The following is a 24,404-nucleotide window of genomic DNA, read 5'->3' on the forward strand; positions in this document are numbered from 1 at the left end:
GAACTTAGTCATTAACAAAATGCTTTCACATGCATTATCTCATTGGACAAAATGGATGCTCCCAGAGACTTCTCAAACCTATGTCTAAAGAACTTATTGGCTTTCATCCTGTATTAACCTACCCTGTCTTCAGAACTTTCTTATTCCCACCCTCCTTCTAGCTGCTCGGTGTTCACAATGTTAAGGGTTATCTTCAACTACTCCCACAATGGGTCAGTTGCCAAATCTTGTCATTTCTACATCCACATGTCTTGCATGTGTCCTTTTCTCTCTATTGACATGGCCACTACCCTAGTTCAGGCTCTCATCTCCTTTTGCCTGTTGCAAGAGTGGACAATTGTAAAAGACTCCTAATTTTTCTTCCTGCCTCAAGTCTCTCTCTACTCCAACTCAACCTCCACAGAGCTACTAAAATGATTTTCTCAAAGTGTAGGTCTGATCATATTACCTCCTCGTCCACACTACCCACACACACACCTACCCACACACACACACACACACACACATATCCCTCAATAAACAACAAAGACTTCCTGTTGCCCCTAGAATCAAATATAAATTCTGCTGTTTGACTTTTAAAGACCTTCACAACCTGCTCCCAACCTACCTTTCCAGCTTCATTATACATTGCTCCTCTACAATACAGCCACACCAGCCTTCTTGTTATTCCTAACACATGATACTCTGTCTCTTACCTCTGTGCCTTTGCACTGGGTGTGACTCATGCCAGGAATATCCTCCCTCCTCATCTCCACCACTTAGAATCCTTTGTTTCCTTTATAATTCAGCTCAAGGACCATTTTCTACATCAGTGGTATCAAGCTCAATTAAAAATGAGGGCCACTAAACCATACATAAGGTGCCTATGAACCACATATTAAATTAGTTTTTAAATGTAATATTATCAATATTTTATTGTATTTTTGTTTTGTTAAATATTTCCCAATTACATTTTGATGTAGTTTGGGCCACATTCAGGAGTGTTGTGGGTGGCATGCAGCCCACATGTTTGACACCTCTGTTCTACATCAAACCTTTTCTGATCCCCCTGTTATGGCATACAGACTCCTTCCTGGAATGTTTATGAGTACATAAAATAATTTCTTAAGAAAGGAAACCAAAGGTTGGTGAAGATAAAGAAGTAATTCTTTCCCACCCAAGCTCACTGACTTCCTGAAATCTATGTACAAACCCCTTGGGGTCCATGGATGCCATGATGCCTGAAAGATACTAAGTGCTTACTAAATGTTGATGGTGTTCTGAAAAAAGCAAGCAATTTCAAGGCAGATGACCTGGGTTTGAATGTTAGCCTTGCCACTTACTGCCTTCGAACATGTCATTTCAATACTCTGGACCTCAGTTTGTTCATGTGTAAAATAGACTGGTTGGATGAGATGACCTCAAGGGTCCCTTTTATCTCTAGGACCCCATGGTTCCTATCATATTATTTATTTCCAGTCCTAAACTTTTACACAAACTTCTATTATATGTGTAACTACTATATTTCTAGGAAAGGCCCAATTTCAGGAAAAGAAAGTGTGCTTTTAATAAGATTTTACAAAGGGAAAAACCTTTGTCGTACTGTATGTTGAGATTTTGGGTTTGGTAACTAATTGTCACTATTCCTATAAGCTCCTACTCTGGAAGCAGATTAAGAGAGCTTTCTGTGAATAAACTTGTAATTCTTGAGGACAAAAAAGGCACTATTAAACATAATTGGTTCAAGCCTTCTAAATATTCACAATCATTCAAAACTGCCCCCTCAAATGATCTTCAAAATTCATTCTCTTTATGCACGTTTCCCTTTTCTCTCTAATCACCCATTTCCCCAATCTATTTCAAATAATTTAAAGAGAATTTTGTGCCCCATCGGATCATATGTCAACTAGTATTCTGTTATGGGCACCTTACTTTAAGAAGAACATTGACATACTCATGGGCATCCAGTGAAAAACAACCAAGAGAGTGAAAGGATGAGACATCATACAGTAGGGGTTCGGCTGAAGGGGTAAGGTATGTTTGGCCTGAAGCAGAGAAGATATAAGGGAAACTTGATAATGATTTTTACATCTTTGAAGACCTGTCACAGGAAAGAGGGATTAGACTTATTTGTTTGGCCCCAGAGGACAGAACGAGGATCAAAATCCGACACTAAATTCTATGATTATAGAAAGGGTGGATTTCAGTAGAATCTAATGAAAAACTCCCTCAAACATGCTGCCCCAAAACAGAATGGGCTGCTTCAAGAGGTTTGGTTTCCTCTCACTGTTGTTGTTCATCCTTCATTTCTGAAGATCTATGACATCATAGATGATATGAATCTAATTTAAGTGAAGCAGAGTTGCCAAAAGTTGTCAGCCTCACTCTGTCTTCCTGAGTCATCAAAGTCCAGTAGCAGGACAAAAGTTAAGACGACTGGTGATGGCTCAAAATGCAGTGGATGACCTTGGCATCTCTGATGTCTGGCCCAGTTCTAAGTGCTCCACAGCACCAGCTTCAGCTGCCTCCATAGTGGTTGGAACAAAGTGTTCTCATCCACTTATTCCACCAGGGGGAGTTTTCCCATGCTTAGGGCAGACATCCCCCTAACTCACCGATGGGTTTGAGGCCTGTCAGTTACCCTGAAAATGGTTTAGTCCATTTGCCAGTATGGTTCTACCAGGATGTGGCTACTGCGCATGCTACAGCTTCTTGGAGCCACAGGTGAGAGTTGGGTGTGGACACCAAAGGTATGTTAGATTTCTTCTGGCAATCCGGTAAAGCCTGAAGGAAATGCTACATGTTAGAAGTTAATGAAAAGAAAGACAATTTTTTTTCATCCTGAAACTTATCCAATATCTCCAGAGACCCCAGGTTAAGAATGCTTTCTCTAGAATAACCTCTTATTTAGACATTGATTTGGATTAAATGGGTTTAGGGCCTCCTACCAATTCTACTCTCAGTGTAACTATGAGTCTGTAATACACGGGAGGCATACAAAAAAATGGAAACAGAATGATTAATTTTGAGGTGAAATGTACATAGTTAGAGGCTAGGCTTGTTATTGCCTGCAATGAATTATTTCTATGATCTGTGTAGTAGAACAGGCAAATGGATGAAGGAGACAGATTGTATATAGTACTGTACTTCAGAGAGTAACAAGCAATAAAGTTGAAAAGGGGAGTGAGTCCAACATCAAAGATAAGGCAAGGACACAGTGAGGGGAAGAGTTAGTGTTGCACAATACATAATTGTTACAATAACTTGCAAAAAGAATGACTGAAAAAAAATCAAATGTGTTGGGGTCAGATGAGGGACAGATTACATCTCTTTTAGAAATTACGAAAGGAAAATAGATTTATTTTAGGAAGAATATGTTCAACTGAAACCAAAGAGTTCCTTCAAGTTTAAATAAACTAAACTGAAAGTAAAGAGTTTTTTAAAGTTTAAATAAAATTGGAATAGTATGAGCAGAGCTACAATGGTCAAAATAAGTGTACCTTTGAAAAAAATTCAGTTTAGTGTTCTTCTCTCTACCTGGTGGTCTCCAGGTTTTGTAGCAACTGAAACAGGTCTAAGGACTTATATGAACGAGATTAGCTATAAAGTTATACTTTAAATTTGTGAATAATTACTTAAGTCTCTTTTAGAGATAAGGAATATAAACATGTTCAAAATTAACCTAATTTATGTATGAAGAACTGGTACTTTCCAGAGGCACCCAAGGCATGTGTGCCTGCACAAAAATAAGCACTGTATTTTCTGAAATTTGGAATACCCAAAGGCCAATTCTAAACTTTTTAGCAAGTGATAAACAGTTATCATGAAATGTAGTTTTCCTGGAAACATCTCTTTGCATTACAGGGTACTAAATACCATCTATGGTATACCAGAGAAGGCCAACAAGATTTCTTTCTTTCAAACAAAACACTTCTATTCTTTAATGAGACATTCAGATTCAGGAGCCAAATGATGCATTTGAAGGAGAAGTCTAATCTCATAGAAAAATAGTTTAATATATATAGCAAGTCTTCAAAACAAAATGTTCTTAGTCTTGTAAAATTAAGAAAAATCTTAGATTTAAATGGAAGCAGGCAGGTGGTACAGAGGATAGATTGCCAGGTTTGGAATCAGGAGGACCTGAGTTCAAATCTGGTCTTAGACATTTACTAACTGTATAACCCTAGGCAAGTCATTTAACCCTTTTTGACTTGGTTTCTCATCTGTAAAATGAGCTGGAGAAGGAAATGACAAACCACTCCAGTATCTTTGCCAAGTAAACCCCAAATGGAGTCACGGAGAGTTGGTCACTAAAATGAGTCAACAAGAAGAACAACTAGATTTTAAATGTATGTGTCTCCTGGTCTTGTTTTAACTTTTTCATCTCTCCCTGGATATTCATCATCAAGATTTATTTTTTCTGGATAACATTAGGCACCATAGAGCTTATAGGGGTTTTGTTGGATATAAAGATGGGGTATAACAGAAGAAGTGCTGGACCTACCAAAGCACAGAGTGCACAGAAGACTTACATAGACTGAATCACAACATATTCTCTGAGGAAGTAAAGAACAAACTAAGTAACTGAAGGAACGCTGACTGCTCACGGATGGGCTATGAACTTAGTTTACAGCTGTTAAGGCTATACCAGTCTACAAAAGGATTAATTTACAGAACTCCAAAAATTAATAACAAAATTCATTTGGAGAGACAAAAAAAATCTAAACTATCAAGGGAAATAACAATAAAAAAGCAAAAATGAAACTACATCATAAAGCAATAATTATTAAAAAGCATTTGGCATTGGTTTAAAAAGTAGAGTAGATCAATGAAACCGATCAGACAATGGAGAATCAGAAATAACAGAATTCAATAATCCAGTGCTTGATAAACCATAAAACACAAATTACTTAGGAAACAACTCCCTGAGTGATAAAAACTGCTGGGCAAACTAGAAAACTGTCTGCCAGAAATTAGGCTTAGACCAACATCTTATACCATACTCCACAGATTCAAAATGGATACGTGAACGGAATATTAAAAGTCATATCATAAAAAAGTTAGAAGAGAAGCAGTTGATATATCTCTTTCACAGCAATGGAAAGAAGATACACATTCTTAAGCAAACAAGGGATAGAGGAAATTACAAAAGATAAAATAGATTATCTTGACTACATTAAATTGAAAAGTTTCTACACAAAACTAATTACATCTAGGACAAGAAAGTAAGCAGTTGAATGACTGAAAAAAATCTTTATCAAATTTCTTAGATAAGGGTTTGACATCAAGATACACAGACAACTAACATTTATATACACAACCAAAAGCCATTTCTCCCAAAAAAAAGTGGTCAAAGGTTATGAACAAACAAATCTCAAAAGAAGAATTTAAAACAATTAACAACCATGTGAAAGAAAGTCCAAATTACTAATAATAAGAGAAATGCAAATAAAAACAACCTTGAGGTTTCACCTCACCTAGCAAATTGGCAAAGATGACAAAAGATGAGAGCACAGTCAATGTTAAAGAGGAGTGAGAAGGTAGGCACATTAGTGTCTAGGTACAGAGCTCCATGGTTGACAGAGCTATGCAGTAGTATGACCACTACAGAAAGCAATTTGGAATTATGCAACTAAAATAACAAAAATGTCTATACCCTTTGACCTAAAGATTGTACTGCTGTTCACATACCCACCCTGTCCCACCCAGGAGGTCACTGATAAGAACAAAGTTCTCAAACACCACAAAATATTTCTAGCAGCAGCACACTAGAAACAAATGCCCATCAAGTAGGGAACAGCTAAACAAATTATCGACATGAATGTAACAGAATATTTTTGTGTTACAAGAAACAATGAATATGATGAATAAGCATGGAAAGACACATGAACTCACAGAAAGTAAAGTAAGCAGAGCCGAAGAAAGATACACACTGACCAAACAAAACAAATGGAAAGAACAACCACCACAAAATAATCAAAAAGTGGCTGTTGCAAAATTACAAAGAATAAATGTGGCTCCCAAGAAGAGACAGAAGACATCTCTCCTCACTCCTTTGCAGAAGTCGGAGGTAGACGGACCTGGACCACTGAATATATTTTTTCTTGACAATTTTCTTCTCTTCCTTTTTTTTTTTTAAAAAAAATTCTTATTTTTACAGAATGACTATTGAAAAGGGAAAATTTTGGCAATGTAAAAGCAAAAGATTATCAATAAAATTTTAAGAATATTTTTAAAAGAAAGTCCTGGATCTAGAGCCCAAATGACAAGATTCAAATCCTGGCTCTGCCCCTCTCTGAGACAGCTAGAAAAAAGGATCTCTGAAAGTTCCTTCTAGCTCTAGGATTCTAGAATCCTTGTCTGTGTAGGAGAACATTTATTCTCAGTATGTTTAAATTCAATTCAATAAACATTGAAACATTTCTACTATATGGAAGGCACCTTGATTTAATTAATGAATTAATTTTTTTCATATGTTAAAATGAAAAGCATTAACAGTAGTTTGGTCCAACTCACTGATTTTATTGCTAATCTTTAAGTTGTTTCTCTAGTTGGAGGGATTTCCTTATTTCTAATTTCAGTCAATCAACAAGCATTTATTAAGGACCTCATATGTGCCAGGCCCTGTGTTCAGTGAAGAAGGTATGAAAATATGAAATGATCTCTACACTGATTTGTCAAGAAGCCCACTTTCTGCTGGGAGAGACATGTATATAATATATAGATATAGATATGAGAGAGAGAATAAATATAAAATAAATACAAGGTAGTTAGCTTAAACCATGGAAAGAAAACCACAGGCCAATATTATTAATAAAAACTAACTCAAAAATTTTAAACAAAATCCTATCAAATAGACTACAGTAATTTATCTAAAAAACAAGGCAGCAGTTAGGGGGAATCAGGCAAGGCTGCATGTAGAAATATTAATGTGTCACTTCAATACACTACTAGAAAGAGAGAATGAGAACTACTTAGTTACATAATACAGACAGTGATAATAATAATATTAATAACAGCAGCTAATATGTATATAGTACTTTAAGATTTATAAAATGCTCTCTACATATTATCTCATTTTTCTCTTTAAATTAACACTAGGAGACAAGTGACATTATCATTCCTATTTATAGATGAAGAAATTGAGACAGAATGAAGCTAAGTGACTTGCTCACGGTCACACAACTAGTAAGCAGCTGAGGCTGGATTTGAACTCACAGTCTTTCTGATTCCAAGTCCAGTGCTCTAACCACTGCACTAACTAGCTGCTTCCTAGAGAGGAGAAAAACAACTAGTCTAACATGTCCAGTTTTTTAAAATAAGGGAAGGGGGCAGGGAGAAACGCTGAAAAACAGAAAGAAAAGAAATCTAATAATTTAATATCTATCTTGCTTTGTGATATCTATGGCCTAGTAGTAAGATTAAACTGAGAGACAAGGGATCTGAGCTATAAGTTTAATTTGCTTTGCTTCAAACTTATTTACCTGCTGTGTGATCTTGGGCAAGTCACTGTCTGAGCTTCAGTTTTATCATCTACTAAAGGAGGTTAGACTAGATGAACTCTCAGGTCCATTCCAGCTCCGATACTCCATGATTCTGTAAAATACCCTGGAGAACTCTACAGATAAAGAGATGCACATACTGTAGGCAAAATGAAAACAGTAGGAGGCTTTCAAAAATAGTCACAGAATTTTAGAACTAAGGATCAAATGAGATCGTTTAAATGTGCTTTTGGGAAAAACTTACACTATTCAGATATATAACAAATACTGACTAATATTATTAAAATAAAAATATTGTAATCTGCATATGGTTTTATAATTTTATAATTAATATAACAAATAATGAAATCAAGAAACTATAATACTTTCCATAGTCCCAAGTGGTTCCCTGTCAACAAAGCCCATTTTTGAAAATACCAACATTCTCCCCATGATGCTATACAGGTATCAGTCATGAAAGGCCATGATCTCAGAAGAATCAAAATCAGGAATCCCAAATGCAAATGTAAGGCATGGTGGGTATCAGTTACCTTCAGCATATTACCAACAATATCCTGTGCGTAAGAAGTGACTTAAATGACATCATCAAGGATGTATACAATTCAAAAAGAAGATAAGATGGTCAATAAGCATCTAGTAGTCATAAAATATTAAAAGATACAAAGGAAGGTCTCTGGTGCATTGGGTAGATCCTCTATGAAAGATTTATAGAAGTGTATAGACAAGAATTTCATAAGATATGTAGATATGAGTGGTTTGAAATACCCATTCCAATGAGAAGATACACTAAATAATTATAAAATAAATGCTTATTGAATAATTGAGAGAGGCGTTAAGAAAAAGTAACTGCACAGATTAATCTGGGGAGGCAGTGTGGTACAGTGGGAAAAATGTCACATTTAAAATCAGATGACCTACATTAAAACCTGATGCTATCTACTACCTGTGTGACTGTGGGTAAGTTATTTAACTTCTCTAGGCCTCAGTTTCCTCAAATCTAAATCAAAGAGGTTGGATAAGATGATCATGAAGGTCCATTTTAGCTGTAAATCAATGAATCAGGCAGGGGAAAAAAAAGTTTTCAAAAATATGTTCTAGTATCCACAACATATTAGAAGATAAATGAATTGACACTGAGACCAGCAATTTGAAAAGCTGGTATAATTATAAGGGACGTAAAGAGGAAGTTCTCCAAAATCAACTTTAGTAAGATTTTGGTCAATATACGGACCTCATATTGCAACTTGAAAAGGGGGGGGGAGATGATTATATGTTTGAGAAATAAGCCAATGAAGCAAGGCTAAAATTAGCTGAACTTGGTTAGTCCAATACACGGAAGGCTAAAAGAAGGAACTTAGCCAGCAATAAAAAATATACAAGTCAAAGTGTAAAGATAAAGTACCTATTTTTTTCTCTACAGATTATATAACAGGACTTAGGAGAGATTTAGGCAGGATACTTATTTCTGACTACAAGGATTATTAGTGGTTGGAATGTGTCCTAGCTCTCAAAGGTTAATCCATCCATCTGATCTTTTTTATTCTATCCTGCTGCCTTTCTATGAAGATCCTATCCTCTCTCCGGTACTTTTAATTTCTCCTTCTCTTATGGCTTCAAACTACTTGAGTCTTCCCAAATTGAAAAAAATTCAACCCTTATCTATCATATCACCATTAGGCTACCTTTCATTTGTAAATACTTCATGTATATGTTTCTACTGACAACCATCATTTCCTCCCTACTCATTCCTTACTTTTCTGTAATCTAGTTTTAATTCTTACCATACCAATGAAACTACTCTCTGATATTCTTCATTCTAGCTAAATATAACTATCTTGTCTATTTTGAACTTTCTTAATTTTTTGTATTGCAATCTCTTCATGAGCATCTATGACAGACAGTATATTCTCTTGGCTCTCCTCCTATCTTGCTGACTATTATTTCTCTGCATTTGTTGTTTTCCTTCTTCCTAATTCCCATTAACTATGGGTGTTGTCCAATGCTTAGTCACTGACCCTCTGCTCTTCTTCAACACTCACCCACTCAGGTAGTAGAATAAAGTTCCAACTGTATGTAGATAACTCTCAAATCTACAGCCAGTTAAAAAAAAAATCAGTTACCTAATGTGGACAGAACATTGTACTACACTCAGTCTTGACCTCCCGCCAGTCCCATATTTTCAATTATTATAGACTGCCTCCACTTCAAAGGCCCTCTGGAACTGAAACTTAATACGTCAGAAACCAAAGCCACCATTTTCCATTCCACTGCTTCCCAACTTCCTTATTTTTGTCACCAGCATATCACTCTCCCAGTTCCCTACACTTGAAACCTTGAAGTCATTTTCAACTTCTCTCTTTTCTATTCAACCAAATTCTTGCCAATTCTTCCTCTCTGGCATCCATTTATTTGTTCCTTCCCCTCAAATTCCAAAGCCATCACTCTAGTCTGGGTCTTCATCACTTCATGCGCAAATTATTGCAATAATCTTCCATCTCTAGAAATCATCTTTTACACAGTCGCTAAAAAAAAACTTCTCAAATCCCATTTTTATCATGTCACTCCCCTGTTTAAGACAGATAGCATGTTATAGAGGAAATGATACTGGACTTAGAGTCAGGAAATCTGGATATTAATTCTGCAACACTTTAACTGTGTTACCGAAGACAAGTCACTTCACCTCTCTGAGGTTCAATTTCCTTATCTGCAAAATGAGGATAAAACTTCACATCTGCCTCATAGGGCTGTTGTCAGGAAAGTGTTTTGTAAACCCTGAAGCATTATGTAGCTCTATTAATAATATTACTATTAATGATAACAGTGATCATAATGATAACCACCACCTAGTGGCTCTTTACACTTTTATCAAGATTACACCCCCTTCACCCAAACCTCAAATTATATCATAAAGCAACAATCATTGAAAATAGCTGGTATGGCTTAAAAAGCAGAAAATCAGATTAGAGGAACAGGATATGGATGGATCAGAAATAACTGAACTCAATAATTCAGTGATTAATTAATCTGAAAACACAAATTAAAGAAGAATTCCTATTTGATAAGAATTGCTGTGAAAACTGGTAAGAAGCATGGTGGATGTAAGAAGAAAGCAGGATATTACCAATGATGATGTGTGTGACTGCAGGAGGAGTTAGGATGAATATATTAGGTTCAGTTCAACATTTTACACCATGCACCACAATGAGCTAAAAATGGATGACATTTCCTCTCAAGGTTCTTCAAAGAAGAGGCCAAAGACGGTAGAACCAAAGTTCTGACCTGGCCTAAAGTTGGTGAGGGAAGGCAGACCCTGCTTCTGGCTCAGGAAGCCAAACCCCTCCATGCAGACATCTTGCGGCCCACCAGGCTGCTAACAGCCCAGGGAGCAAAGCTCCATATGGTGAGAAACAGCATCCCTTCAGGTAGAAGGCAAAGAAGGAAAAGGGAGGAAAAACATGTCTCTGCCCCTGCAAGAAGGTCATTCCCTCCCAAGAACAAAATTTTGCCCTCTTCATTCTTTCAAACTTTCTTAAGATCTGAAGTCTGGGAATGGGGTACCTCAGGATCTCCAGCCTCTGCAGGGTCCAGGCTGTCCCAGAGAGGAGAAAATGCTTCTTCCCCCAAACTATAAGCACCCCGCAGCTTCCTAGCTCCATGTGCCCACAAGAGGTGGGCCAAAGGTGGAAGAAGGCTAGGGAGAAGCAGCATGGGGTAGAAAAGAAAATACTCAGCCAGGAGTCAAGAAGAACTGGGTGTAAATTCCCCATGATACTTCCTAGCCATGTGACCCAGGGCAAATCATTTAACAGTTTCTTCACTTGTAAAGTGAGTAGGCTGGATTAACTCTAAGGTCCCCTTTTGTTCTAAATTTATGTTCCTAGGACCCTAAGGGTGAATGAGCCAATCCCCTACTGGAGGCTCATGCCTTCCTGGGAATGCCTATGCTTCCTCTATCCCTGGGACTTTCCTTTCCCTAGAAGTTCTGCCTTCCCAAGACGCTCAAACTTTCCTAGAGATGAGGAGTGGTGAAGCTTCGGTGAAGGTGCTGCCTAGAAGGGCTCTCCTCCATACTTGGCTTAGTGTTCTGAGTCATGAAATCAAGTGCAACTGTTCTAGAAGGGTCAGTGCCCCATGCCCCTCACTTCAGCAATCTGGCTGAGTGATGGATCAGAAGTCAAGAGAACTAGGTTCTAATTACTCTTGACTTTGAGTCTGTTTTCTCCTCTGCAAAATGAGAAAATTAGACAAAGTACCTTCTAAGATCCCTTTCAGCTCCAGCAGTCTGTGAGTCTAAGAGGTTTGAGCTCCATTCAGACTTGACCTCAGCTCAGTCCCAATTGCAGTAAAAGATGAATGACCTTTCTTTTGTGACCCTGAGCAAATCGCTAGGGCCTTCATTTCTTTCTCTGTAAAATCAATTTTGACTATAGGATGCCTAATGTTTCTTTCAGTACTATCATGAAACTCTGAGTTTTTTTGTTTTGTTTACACGGTGATGAGAGAGGTTTATTCTCAGTCCTTCTTTAAGGTATTTATGTTTGCCATAGAGGTTATGACTGTACTCACCTATAGTAGTAGTCAGGCTTCATTCAATCCAAGTATGAAGAAGTAACTAATTATTTTTTATAAGCAGGTGTTGGGTGCTAGGTACTTGAATTTCTAGTCACTGGTTTGCCCAGAAAAATGTAAACTTCTTGAGGACAGGACTGTTTTGTTTTGTTTTTCATTTCTTTGTCTGTTCATCCCTGGCAACTAGCACAGTGCTTTGAACATAGCAGGTGCTTAATAAACACTTGCTGAAGCAGCTAGTCTCACCTGCTTTGCTGTATCCCACATCCAACACAGCATAAGAGCAAACTGCTGACTCATACTGAACTTGTTATCAACCAAAATCCCTGTTGTCTTACCACATCTTCCTCATTCTGAACTTGTCATTGACTTTTTTTAAACTGAATATAAGATTTTCCATTTACCCCTATTAAATATAATAGTTAGATTCAAAGCATCATTCCAGTCTGAGTCTGATCTCTAGATCCCAATTCTACATCCCAAGAATTAGCTGTTACTGCCATGCCTAATCATATTCAAATCTGACAGGCACTGTTTTCAATGAAGCCTCTGATTAAAAGACTAGAACAAGCTAGAGAGATGAGCCCCAGGCACCCACTAGGTACCCTCCAGGGGGACATCAATTCATAAACCAACACTCATTGGTATGGTATTATCCAGCCCATATTTTTCCATCTTTTCCAGAAGGATATCATGAAATACTCTGCAAAATGCCATGCTGAAATCTGTGTACACTATTTTGACAATGAAGGTTCTTAATCTGGGATCTGTAATTTGTTTTAAAAAAAAAAATATATATATATATATATATATATATATATATATATACATATATATATATATATTTGCTAATGGTATTTCAATATACTTGATTTCCTTTGTAATCCTACTTATCATTTTTTATGCATTTAGGAACATTATTCTGAGAAGAAGGTTCACAGGTTTCACCAGACTGTCACTGTCCATGACACAAAAAAAGTCAAGAACTCCTGGTCTCCAGCATTTCCCTAATCTACCAGTCAAGTAATTATGTCAAAAACAGATAATCCGTGATAGGGATATGTTCTTAGTTAACCCTTCTCAGGATGATAGGATTTAGAGTTGGAAAGGACTATAAAAAATCATCTAATTCAACACCCTTATTTTGCACAGAGGAACTTGTGAATAAGCCTTCCATTTCTAAGTACTTTTAAATCTTTCAGTCAATACAACCTATTTTAGACCATTGCCCATTAATGTCAGGAAACACAATGGTCTGTAGTCTCTGGAATCCACCTCACAATTATCTACATGCCTACAGTACTTTAAGATTTACAACTTGCTTTCATTTCAACAATACTAGTAGGCAAGTAGAGCTACTCTTATTACCTTTATTTTAAAGAAAAGGAGAACTTGAGAAGTAAGATGATTTGTGCTTGAGCACACAGCTTGAAAATGTTAAAGTCAGTAGAGCAAAGAACTCCTGCCCTAGCTGGAGTTTAAAGCCAGGACTCATGACCCCAACTCCACCGCCCTTCCTGATACACCAAGTGCCTTCATCCCATTTCGAAAATGAGAACAATATTTGTTCCAATCGTGTCTGGATTAGAAAATTATCTTGGTTGCCCTCCTCTGGATACTTTCTGGTTTACAGACATCCTGTGCAGATTATCATAGACTAGTATACCATGTCCAGTATATCTGGACACCAGAAAAATGAAATGATGAAGAACTTATTTCTCTTCACTCCTTATTTCAGTTTCCATCACCAAATATCACAATTATTTATGTTTTGCACAGTAACCTTGGAGTTGATCAATAATAGCTATTAGTAACCATTTAAATCTCAATGCAGTAGCATCCATTCCCTTACCACTGAATTGCCAAATGAAGATATCAAAGTAGAACACAGACACATGAGATTTCACCAAATACTTTCATTCATTCATTCATTCATTCAATAAACATTTATTTAGTTGCTGCCATGTGCAAGGCACAATGCTTTCACTATTAAAGGAGTTATCTAATAAGACAGTTGTTAGATTTATCTTCCTAATACATCTATCCACATTGGTGTAGTATAATCAGGCTTTTTTTTTTAATTTAGCTAAAGATGTACTATCCCTTGCCCCTTTAACTGCACACACAAGTCAAAAGAAGTCAGGGCTGTAGGAAGCTTCTATGTTTGCCTTCCTTGTTGATCACTAAGGATTTTGTTTTAAGAGACAGATCTTAAGAGTCAGGAGATCTGGGTTCTAGTATTGGCTTTTCTAAAAAGCAGTATGACTAGACCCGTCACAAACTCTTTCTATACCTCATTTTCATCCATTTATAAACAGAGAGGGTTGAACTAGGGGACCTCTAATACTAACATTCTATGAATCTATGATTCCATCAAGAGATATAAATCATAAGATTTAGACTCTACAAATAAGTTGGGAAGGGAATTTAAATCATGGACAAGCCACAAAAATAGTTAAGTTCCCTTACTTAGTTCCAAGTAGACCTAAAAGCAGTGATGGACTATAAGAAGCTAACTACATATACGGTAAGGTTTAATTGTCAACAATCTGGATTGCACCTTACATAATCTGCAGTGACCAAGGGACTTAAAGCACTTCAATTAAAAACATTTTTTAAACATCAAATAATGATCTCAGAACTGAAAAAAGAAGATTCTTCACTTAATTACCATTGTGTTCTAATGTTTTAAATCTCAGAGCAAGGCTGCTAGCACATGAGATAGATCCTCTGGAGGAATTCTGGAAGGACATGGACAAGAAGAAGGGGCCACTGCACAGAGATCACAGAACCATCCAAGCAAAAACATCCAGCCGACATCAAAATAAAAGCCAAGGAAAGAAATGGCAAGAAAGAAATTAATTCTCAGTATCTTCATGAAATTAGTTTAAATGAATAAGCCTTGAAAGGGAAAGAAAGATGACCTTGACCACAAACCTTCCTACAGTACAAGATCTGATTAATCAACAAGAAAGAGAATGAACAGAAAGAGCATAGGATCATAGAACCAGAACTGGGGCAGGGGGGACGACTCAAAGGCCCTGTAATCCAATCCCCTAATTTTACAGTCTAGGGAAATGAGACAAGGAATTTAACCAAGGACACACAGGCCCTAAGCATCAGAAGCAAGATCTGAACCCAGATGGAAATTGCTCTGTAAAATAGCATTTGTAACTCTGTGAGAGTTATTGATTTACTCAATCGCCACATCCTAGGATTCTAATTAGCCCAGGGAAACTCTAACCCTTGACTTAATAAGATAAATTCCAGTTGGCCAAGACATAATGAATATACTAAGAGAATGTCTTTTTGCATCATTAGGTAAAATGGTTTTTACTTCAGACTACTTCGACCTATTATAGTATTAAGCTCACCAGCAGAAAACTAAAAGACCACAGGCCTTCAAACTATTAGGCATAAACAACAGAATCCACATTTCTAGAGCTGCACCTGAAGGTTTATGAGGGGCTTTCTTCTCCACAACCTGCAAGTCAGGTAGTGGTAGTGCATGTATTTGTCATCTTTCTCCTCTCCCCATGGTCTGGGGCAGCTCAAGCAGTGCTGACTTGGGAGGTAGAGATTTGAACACTGGCTCTGCCACCTATTACCTGTGACTGGGAGAGTCACTTCATGCTCTTCTGAGCCTGTTTCCTTATGTATAAAATGGGCTAAGGGTGGAGGTGAGTTCGCCTGTAGATCTCTGACCCGAGGAGCCATTTTACAAGAGAGAGGAAACTGAGCATAACACTGAGCACACAGCAGGTACTTCATAAATGATTTTCAAGTTGGAGTCTCAGAATGGTAAAGTATCTTGTCCACGGTGACTCAACTCTATGTCTCCTTAACTCCAAATCCAGTACTCTTTGCTCTAAACTGTACTATTATATTTAAAACAAAATGAAACATAAAACTGCAGCAGAAGAACCTAAATAGCTCAACCAAAGATGGGACAAATACTAGTTTAAACCAAATAAAAGATATAATTTCCATAAGGCCAATTTTAAAAGGAGTCCTTTCTGGATAATTCATGTCTTCACATTCTATTATTCTGTTACTGATACTGAAGAAAATAGGATCTAATTGTGCCAAGATTTTAATAGAACTGATCGTTTAGCATTAGCACACATTAATATAAATTCTAAAACTTTGCCTAAATTGGATCTTATCTAAAATTAGAGAAAAGCCTGATCAATTTATTTGGTCCAGTCACTCCCAGAATCAAACATAAAATCCTCTGTTTGGCACTCAAAGCCCCTTGTATTCTTGCCCTCCCTACCTTTCCGGTCTTATTACACCTTACAGAGTCCCCACATAACTCTGCAATCCAGGGACAACATTGGTTCCCTCACTGCTCCTTAAACAAGATACTCCATCTCTGAATTCCCAGCATTTTCTCAGGTAGTACCCCACACACAGAATACTCTCCCGCCTCATCTCTACATCCTGGCTTCCTTCAAGTCCCAGCTACAATCCCATCTCTACAGGAAGCCTTTCCAACTCCCCTTCCTTCTAAAGCCTTTCCTCTGTTGATGATCTCCAATTTCTCCTGCATGTAGCTTATTACATGTAGTTGTTTGCTTTTTGTCTTCCCCATTACACTGTGAGTTCCCTGAGAGCAGGAAGTTTCTTACCTTTGCTCACATTCTCCAGAGTTTAGCACAGTGCCTGGTATACAGTAGATGCTTAAAAAATATTTACTGACTGACTGACCAGGTACACAAGACTTCAAACACAATCTTTATTGGCTGACATCTTAAAAAAAATCTCGTTATTTTTTAGGAAAGGGGACTGAACATGTGATTTCATTAGTACAGGGAACTATGAAGACAAGGAAATCCTCCTCTACCCCATCTCTGCAATGTAAGGTCTTAGAGAGTTACCTAGAGCACTAAGTTTCAGTGACTTTCTCAAGAGTCACATAGTCAGTATGTGTCAGAGACAAATCTTGAACATTCCTAGCTTTGCAAGTGGATCTCTGTCTGCTTCATCATACTGCCTTTCCTACAAATGTATCCTTTATACCTCTTTAATCATGTCAGGAAAACACTACTATAATGACTAAGGAGTTCTCCATTTCCAGATGAGGAAGGCAATTTTAAAGAAACCTATAGCATCTCACACAACATGTTACACATACAGGGCTGGCACCAATCAATTGCTCATATGGGTTCGCTGAGTTAAACACTACCTACTATCCAAAGTCTAGACAGAAATGACTGTGATAGATTGAAGTCATGCAACTGTCTTCAGCTGAGTCATTGTAATATTTCCTATTACTTGAGCTATGTTGTACAACTATGATTTTATTGGCATCCTATTTGCCAGATTTTTTAAATCTCTACAAAATGTTAACATATACCAACACATTTGGAGGCAAACATTAATGCAGGGTTTTAAATACCATTTATCTTGTCATTTGCAAAATGTAATTTTTCCCCCTAATTGAATATAATAAGGAAATGCTTTCTTTGTAAATACAAACAGCTTACACAATTAGGCAATGTAAGGGGTACAATGCAGCCAAATTATTACCAAAAATAAAGTTTATAGGGAACACAGTAATACTACAAATAAACTAACAGAAAGATATCTCTTAACACAGCAGAGCACAATGAAAGCTATCAATGAAAATTTTATATAATGTTCTGTTTTTTAACATATGCTCTGCATCAGTAAAAACAAATGCTTTTTTCGTCAGTTTTATTAGTAAATGGTTTTCAAAATAATTTATTTTAAGCATTTTTAAATATTTACTTATTCCACACAAATACGATTTGGACCTATCCTAAGACTATTTATTCATGCTTATTATTTTCTTTCTTTTTAAAAAGGCTGTGATTCAATTTTCATTTATTCAACACTCAGACCAGTTAAATATAAAATGCTAAAACTGCTTTTTCACACTCCCTACAGGAGATTTTAAACAGAGACAAGGATAAGTATTAAGATACAATAATTCCCCGTAGAGACAGAATTTATGACTGCTACACCATTTATTTTAATGATTAATGAATATCTTTTCTACAATATCTTTCCCTCATCAATTACATTTCATTTACATTAAAATAGAAAAACATAAGAGAAAATTAATATGACTTTTTTTGGTTCAAATAACTAAAATCTCCTTTTCAAAATCACATATTCTACAAAACAATTCCATAAGCATGTTAAAAATCAATCATTATTCATGACTTATAAATTACATGATATACATAACAACAATCAGATAGAAAATTAAATTCTAAAATGAAAGACAATTATGTTTTAATTCCTAAAAGTCAGGATATATTTTAATCCACTAAACCTCTTGAAATATTATGTAATATTATTTCATCTCAAAGAATAATCTGTAGGAAAAAGAAATAGAATAAGAAAATAAAGAAAACATGGTATGTGCTGTGCCATAAGTCCAGGTTTATAATTTTAACAATATGGGTTAGAGACCAATTGAATATTATATTCTGTTAATAAGTACAAGTATCAAGAAATCCCAGAATAATTCTAAACATTCAATGCTCTATCCAGATCACTTTTGCACACTGTTCCTTATTTGAGTTAAATTTTCTATAAAAGCATTTACAAGTTTGAAAAAAAATTTTTTAAAGATAGTCATATGCATTTGTTCATTTTAAAATATTCCTTGTAATGTCTAAAGAGTAACCAAGGAACACATCATAACCTAATAAAGTATTTTCTAAGTTTCCTTGTAATAAGGATGCTTAGCTATAAAGTAATCCAAATCACTTACCTGTTCATCACAAGAAGGCTGAGTTTCATCTGACAACTCTTTTTCTAAATTCATCTTAAAGAGAGGAGACCTTCCTTGCTACACCAGACACCCAGATTTAAATTATACCAGATTTAAATTATACCATTTAACACCACACCATGCCTGTACATGTCAGAAAAGTTTAAAGACATTTCATACGAAGTTCCATTTTACTCCCTTTTTGTTACCCATGGCAACAGGACACTGCATGAAGCACTGGTTCGACGGAGATTCAGATTAGATCCCAATTACTGTTCACAAAGAGAGAGATCAGTTTACATAAATCGTGCTGTGATATCATTTTTTAAGTATTTCCTCTAACAAATCTGGAAGAATAAAACTTGGGCTGAGGGGGGTAATTTTTCCGTCAGAACAACAGCTGCAAAGAATTTGGTTTTTCGTAGAATGGTGCAGTTCACAACCTTAATTACAGTTGCTGATGATTCTATTAAAAGCTTCCCATATGCCAAGGTTTCCACAGTGCCAGCCAGTAAAATCTGACACATTACTGAAAAACCATCTTACTTCTTTCCATTCTCTATTTACCACTTTGACAGGCTTCCAAATATTTCATATAAACAGAAAGTAGGTAAGTCATGGATCAGGTCCTAGTGTAACCGGTTTTAGGATTTCATAAATAGCTGTTATGTGCTTTAAAAAAAGAAAGGAAGAAAGAAAGAAAAGTTTCAGGTGTTCTTTATTCCCTTATCTGTCAAAGCATTACAATAAAAATACCTTCCTCACTTGACAAGTTTCTTAGGGTCAAATCAGGAACACATTTTAAGAATTGCTCACCTCACTGACTCAAGACTGACTTACAAACCTGGAGGCAAAGTCATACAGTGAAAAGCGTAAAGCACTTACTTGTGGTCTGAAAATGTGGGTCTGAGGCTCAGCTTTGGCCATGCAGTAGCTGTGTGACCGAAGACAGGTAACTTAACCTGTCTGAGCCTCGATTCCCTCAGCTGCCATTGTCATTAAATAACACCAGCCCTACCTAATCTCAAAAAGTGGCTGTGAATAGAACACTTTAAAAATGTGAAGTTCCACGAAACTACAAAATACCACATAATGTTAAATGCCACAAAAACAACAACTATCTGAATTGTTGCTGAGGAAGCAAAGTGTCTTGGTGGATAGAGAACTGGACTTCCAAGTTAAGAAAAAGAGAAGTAGTACCTACTATGTGGCATCCAGGCACTATGCTGAGTCTTAAGAACTTTAAGAACTGATTTTGAATCTGTCTCAGGGTCTTACTAGCTGCGTGACCCTGGACAAGTCACTTACCTCTACTCATCCTCAGCTTCCTCATCTGTACAATGAAGACAATAATATTACCTATCCCCAGGGTTATAATTAGGATCAAATGAGATAACATACAAATCACTTTGCAAACCTTAAAGCTCTATATAAATGCAGCTATTATTATTCGGTATGATTATGGCTTGCTTCCTTATTTGGCAACTAAAGTTACACCAAGATTGAAACTGCAATGGAGTGGAGTGGTCTTCTTTTATTTACTTTTGTTCTGTGCCTCCCACCCCCACCCCCATTCCTCAGTGGATACCACCCACTCTAGAGCAATCCGCTGGAGTGCATCCATCAGTTAAACCACAGCTAGGCCACCTCCAGTTGTTCTGATCCATATTTGACCACTGGACCCACATGGCTCCAGAGGAGAAAGTGAAATTGGTGACTTTACACAGCCCTCCCTCACTTAAATCTACTTCATTTGCATGTCATGGCATGACCTCCCTGATGTTGTGGTCCTCTTTGAAAACAAGGATAAACAGCAAGCAACCTTTGAGCCATTGGGGCCCAAGCAACGACCAAGTGACACTTGGGCTGGGACCTACTGTTGGCCAATCAATGAGAGCCAGAGTGATTTGGGTTTAAAAAAATAAATCTAGCCTGTAAACCCCAAGATATCTTGCGATCAAAATTTATATTCCTTTGGGCAGAGCACCCGCAGGTAAGGGTATGATACTCTATGTGGACAGAGGGAGAATGGGGAGGATGAGTAAGGAAGATGAGGAAGGAGGGAGGGAGAGAGGGAAAGAGGGAAGGAAGGAAGGAAGGAAGGAAGGAAGGAAGGAAGGAAGGAAGGAAGGAAGGAAGGAAGGAAGGAAGGAAGGAAGGAAGAAAGGAAGGAAAGAGCTGCATTGCCCAACTGGAACTGGCCAGTTGAGTCCCCAGTGGGGCAGCAACTACTACTCACAGGTTGTTGTTTGTCCTAATAAATACTTATTGACTGACTGGCTTTACTTGTTTTACAATTAAGGTTCCATTCATTCAAAGCTGTCTACTAAACATGTATACCTCGTTTTTTACTACCTTTGTTCATTCACCTATTTTAGACAGTATCCGAACATAAGCAAGCAATAATGTTATTATAATTGGTATACTGTACAGAGAAACAGCCAATTCACAGACAACTAATTTGCCTAATAATTAATTTATCTCACAATCTTTAGAAAGTACGTATAATTCAAACCTTGGAAAGATCCATGATTTCATCAATATGGATACTCCTATGCACTCACACAGAAGAAAAATCCTCTGCTTTTCCTAGGCTGCCACGACCAAAAGATAATCAAATAGTGGCCGACCATTGGTGGCCAATCATCAAGGGTAATGAGCCTCTCTAGATTTTATTAAAATAAATCCTATTCCAACATCTAATCATGAGCTCTGTCTTCCATGCTAAGAAAGGCTTTAAATAAAGGACCTAGGAGTAGCTTTGCTTGAAAGTGAGCATCAAATAATACCTGATTCTACTGTGCTCTTGAAAGTTCACATCCACTGTTATTACTGGCTGGATGTGGTTGTCAGTGCCCTGATACATGGTGAAATTTAGGCAACCAGATAACAGGATGAATTAATCACTAGACAAATTGTCTTTAGACTAACTTAGAGCTGTTAAAGATAATGCTTCAACACAGAAGAGTCTCTAATTTTGAATTTCCTTGGAACACCACCTTTTATTGTTTTACAATAGACTCCTATAAAATGTAAGCTCCTTGAAGGCAGGGGCTATTTCATTTTTGTCTTTATATCCAAATGGTTAGCACAGCACCTGGAACATAGTAGGTATTTAATAAATGTTTATTGAAATGAGTTGGTTTCTATTTTCTTTTGGGAAATTACCATGATAGCTACCTTCTTTCTTTCTTTTTATTTTTTTTTTGAGGCATTTGGGGTTAAGTGACTTGCCCAGGGTCACACAGCTAGTAAGTGTCAAGTGTTTGGTCTGAGGTCGCATTTGAACTCAGGTCCTTCTGACTTCTGGGCCGGTGCTCTATCCACTGCACCACCCAGCTGCCCCTATGATAGCTACCTTCTTAAATTTTGTTTAATCTTAGCACTGGATTAAGAGGTTGTAGAGTAGAAAATAAGGCGTATTTAGGAACACAAAAGCAAAGATCAATGTTTGTTTTCTCTTCATCTGCATCACCTTCCCTCCTGCTACTTCTCTTCTTGCTCCTTCCACTCCATATTAAGGATAATGAAGTTCAGCACACATAACCAAGTTATTCTTCCCTCTATCTTCCATTCTAATTCTTTCCTCCCTTCAAATTCGTTAAACAGTCTCCTAAATTTCTACAGTGTCAGATGACCAAAGAGAAAAAAAGACAAAAAAAGAAGCTATAGAATCCAGGAAATTGGTAAGATAGCCTAGTGGAAATAACTCTGAACTTGAAATCAGAAAACCTGGGATTCAAGTCCTAGTTTTCACCTTTCGGAGGTCACCATCTCTGCAAGCCTCATTTGCTCATCTGCAAAATGATAATGCTTCTTTTCTTTTATTACTTACCTCACTGGATTATTCTGAGGAAGAACTTTGTAGATCATAATGAACTATATGAACTTGAGTTTTTAAAAACCCTCAAAATCAAATTATTCTGGCAGCAAATTGGCTGTCCAGAAGCATCAAGAAAGCAAGCTACCGCTTTACAAACACCAAGAGTTTCTCTCTCTCTCTCTCTTTCTCCCTCCCTCCCTCCCTCCCTACCTCCCCCACAGCCCCTTTCCCTGTCTTCTCTGTATCTCCTTCCCTCTCTGTCTTTCTTTCCCTTCTCTCCTCTCTCCTCTTTCTCTGTCTCTTTCACCTTCTCTCGATCTCTTTCTCCTGTCTCTGTCTCTTTGTCTTTCCTCTCCCTCTCTATCTCTGTCTCTCCATCTGTGTCTCTTTCTCTTCCTTTTCTCTCTCACTCTCTCTGCCCATGACCTGTGATTTCATTGGCTTAGGAAGTCTATCCCAGTAAGGAAACTCCCTCTACCAATGCTGGTCAGCATCCTGTAACTCATAATTTTAAAGAGTTAAGTAAAGCACTTAACAGTAAGTATGGGTGGAAGGTGGTAACATGGAATAGACTAGTTAGTGTGGTCAGGAAGTGACTTGCCTAGTCACATCACCAGTACATCAGAGACAGGACTTGAATCCTGTTCTCACTGACTCTGAGGTCAATTCCCTATTCACTACTCCATACTGCTTCTCAGTTTTATTAACAGATAATTATTATTTCATATTATTTACATATTTATAATACATAATAATTTCATTTTTCATTTTGTATTTAATTTATAATTTATAATAATATACTTACATATTATTTGTATAATAAGTATATTATTAACAGACAATATTTGACTATGACAGACAATATAATTCAACTTTCTTAAAAGCCTAAATTGTGATATTAGCAGCAGTTAGCTAGCATTATACGTAATCAGTCTTAATGGAGAAAAACTATTTATAAATTAATCAAAGTCATATATACACTTCAGCAGTCAAATATAATCATTTGTCAGTCTGAACAAAGGTTTCCCCTTCATTTGAAGGCAGGCTCATTCACATATCAGCCAAACTGAACATATAGGATTATATTCAAGCTAATGTGATCTTCCTATACAAAAGGATACATAAATAACCCTCATAGTGAATGTGCTAACCATTCTTCCCTGTTTGCAAACTGTGGTCCCTCCTGCATCTTCAGCCATGAGGTTTGTTCTAAGAACCTAGATTCTTGGGCAATTTCATCAGTGTCCCTTTTGACCTACTCTTGAATAGCAAAACAAGATGACAAACACCTAAATCCTGAAACTCAGCCAGCATCACAATGATCCCTGCTCCTACACAATTCTACCAGTCTGGATGTGTGCAGAGAATGGACAATAAGAGGATAATCAACCATCTGCTATAGGGGGAGTGATAACAGGATAACCACAAATAGAACAGACAGAGAAACAGGATAAGAACACCAGGACACAAACAGATACATGACGAGACAGGATAGTTACAGATTTCTGCAGTGTAAAAACTGCAGATAAATGAACATGACCAGCAGCACTGCAAAAAGACATGGCTGGTCCTTGGGTTGAGGTACTAAAGAATCATTGACAGCAATGGGATGTTCAAATCAGAGGAGTCAAATATGGGGCTTAAGTCAAGATGCCTGAACTAGATGAAAATGTTATCGGGAAATAGCAAAATAAATAAAAATGCAACAGAATATAAATAATTTAATGTGTGATCTTCTAAGTCAATCTATGGCCCTTAGGGTTCTTTGCACACCAGTTAGTGG

General features: G+C 37.0%; 1 protein-coding gene across 4 annotated transcripts in view; it reads right to left on the minus strand.

Annotated features, from left to right (window-relative positions):
- RGS12 (regulator of G protein signaling 12) overlaps positions 1-24,404 on the minus strand; it is a 244,785-nt gene that overhangs the window by 114,862 nt on the left and 105,519 nt on the right. The window contains exon 1 of one of the 4 annotated variants that reach the window (XM_020992159.2): positions 18,799-18,902. The exons of the other annotated variants lie outside the window; for them this stretch is intronic. Coding sequence (XP_020847818.1) covers positions 18,799-18,852 — 54 coding nt within the window. The 5' untranslated portion in view covers positions 18,853-18,902. Of the gene's footprint in view, positions 1-18,798; positions 18,903-24,404 lie in introns of those variants that run through there. 4 annotated transcript variants of the gene reach the window in all.

Source organism: Phascolarctos cinereus, unplaced genomic scaffold (genome assembly GCF_003287225.1).
Source record: "Phascolarctos cinereus isolate Bilbo 61053 unplaced genomic scaffold, phaCin_HiC Scaffold_9;HRSCAF=440, whole genome shotgun sequence".
In the NCBI taxonomy this organism is placed as follows: domain Eukaryota; kingdom Metazoa; phylum Chordata; class Mammalia; order Diprotodontia; family Phascolarctidae; genus Phascolarctos; species Phascolarctos cinereus.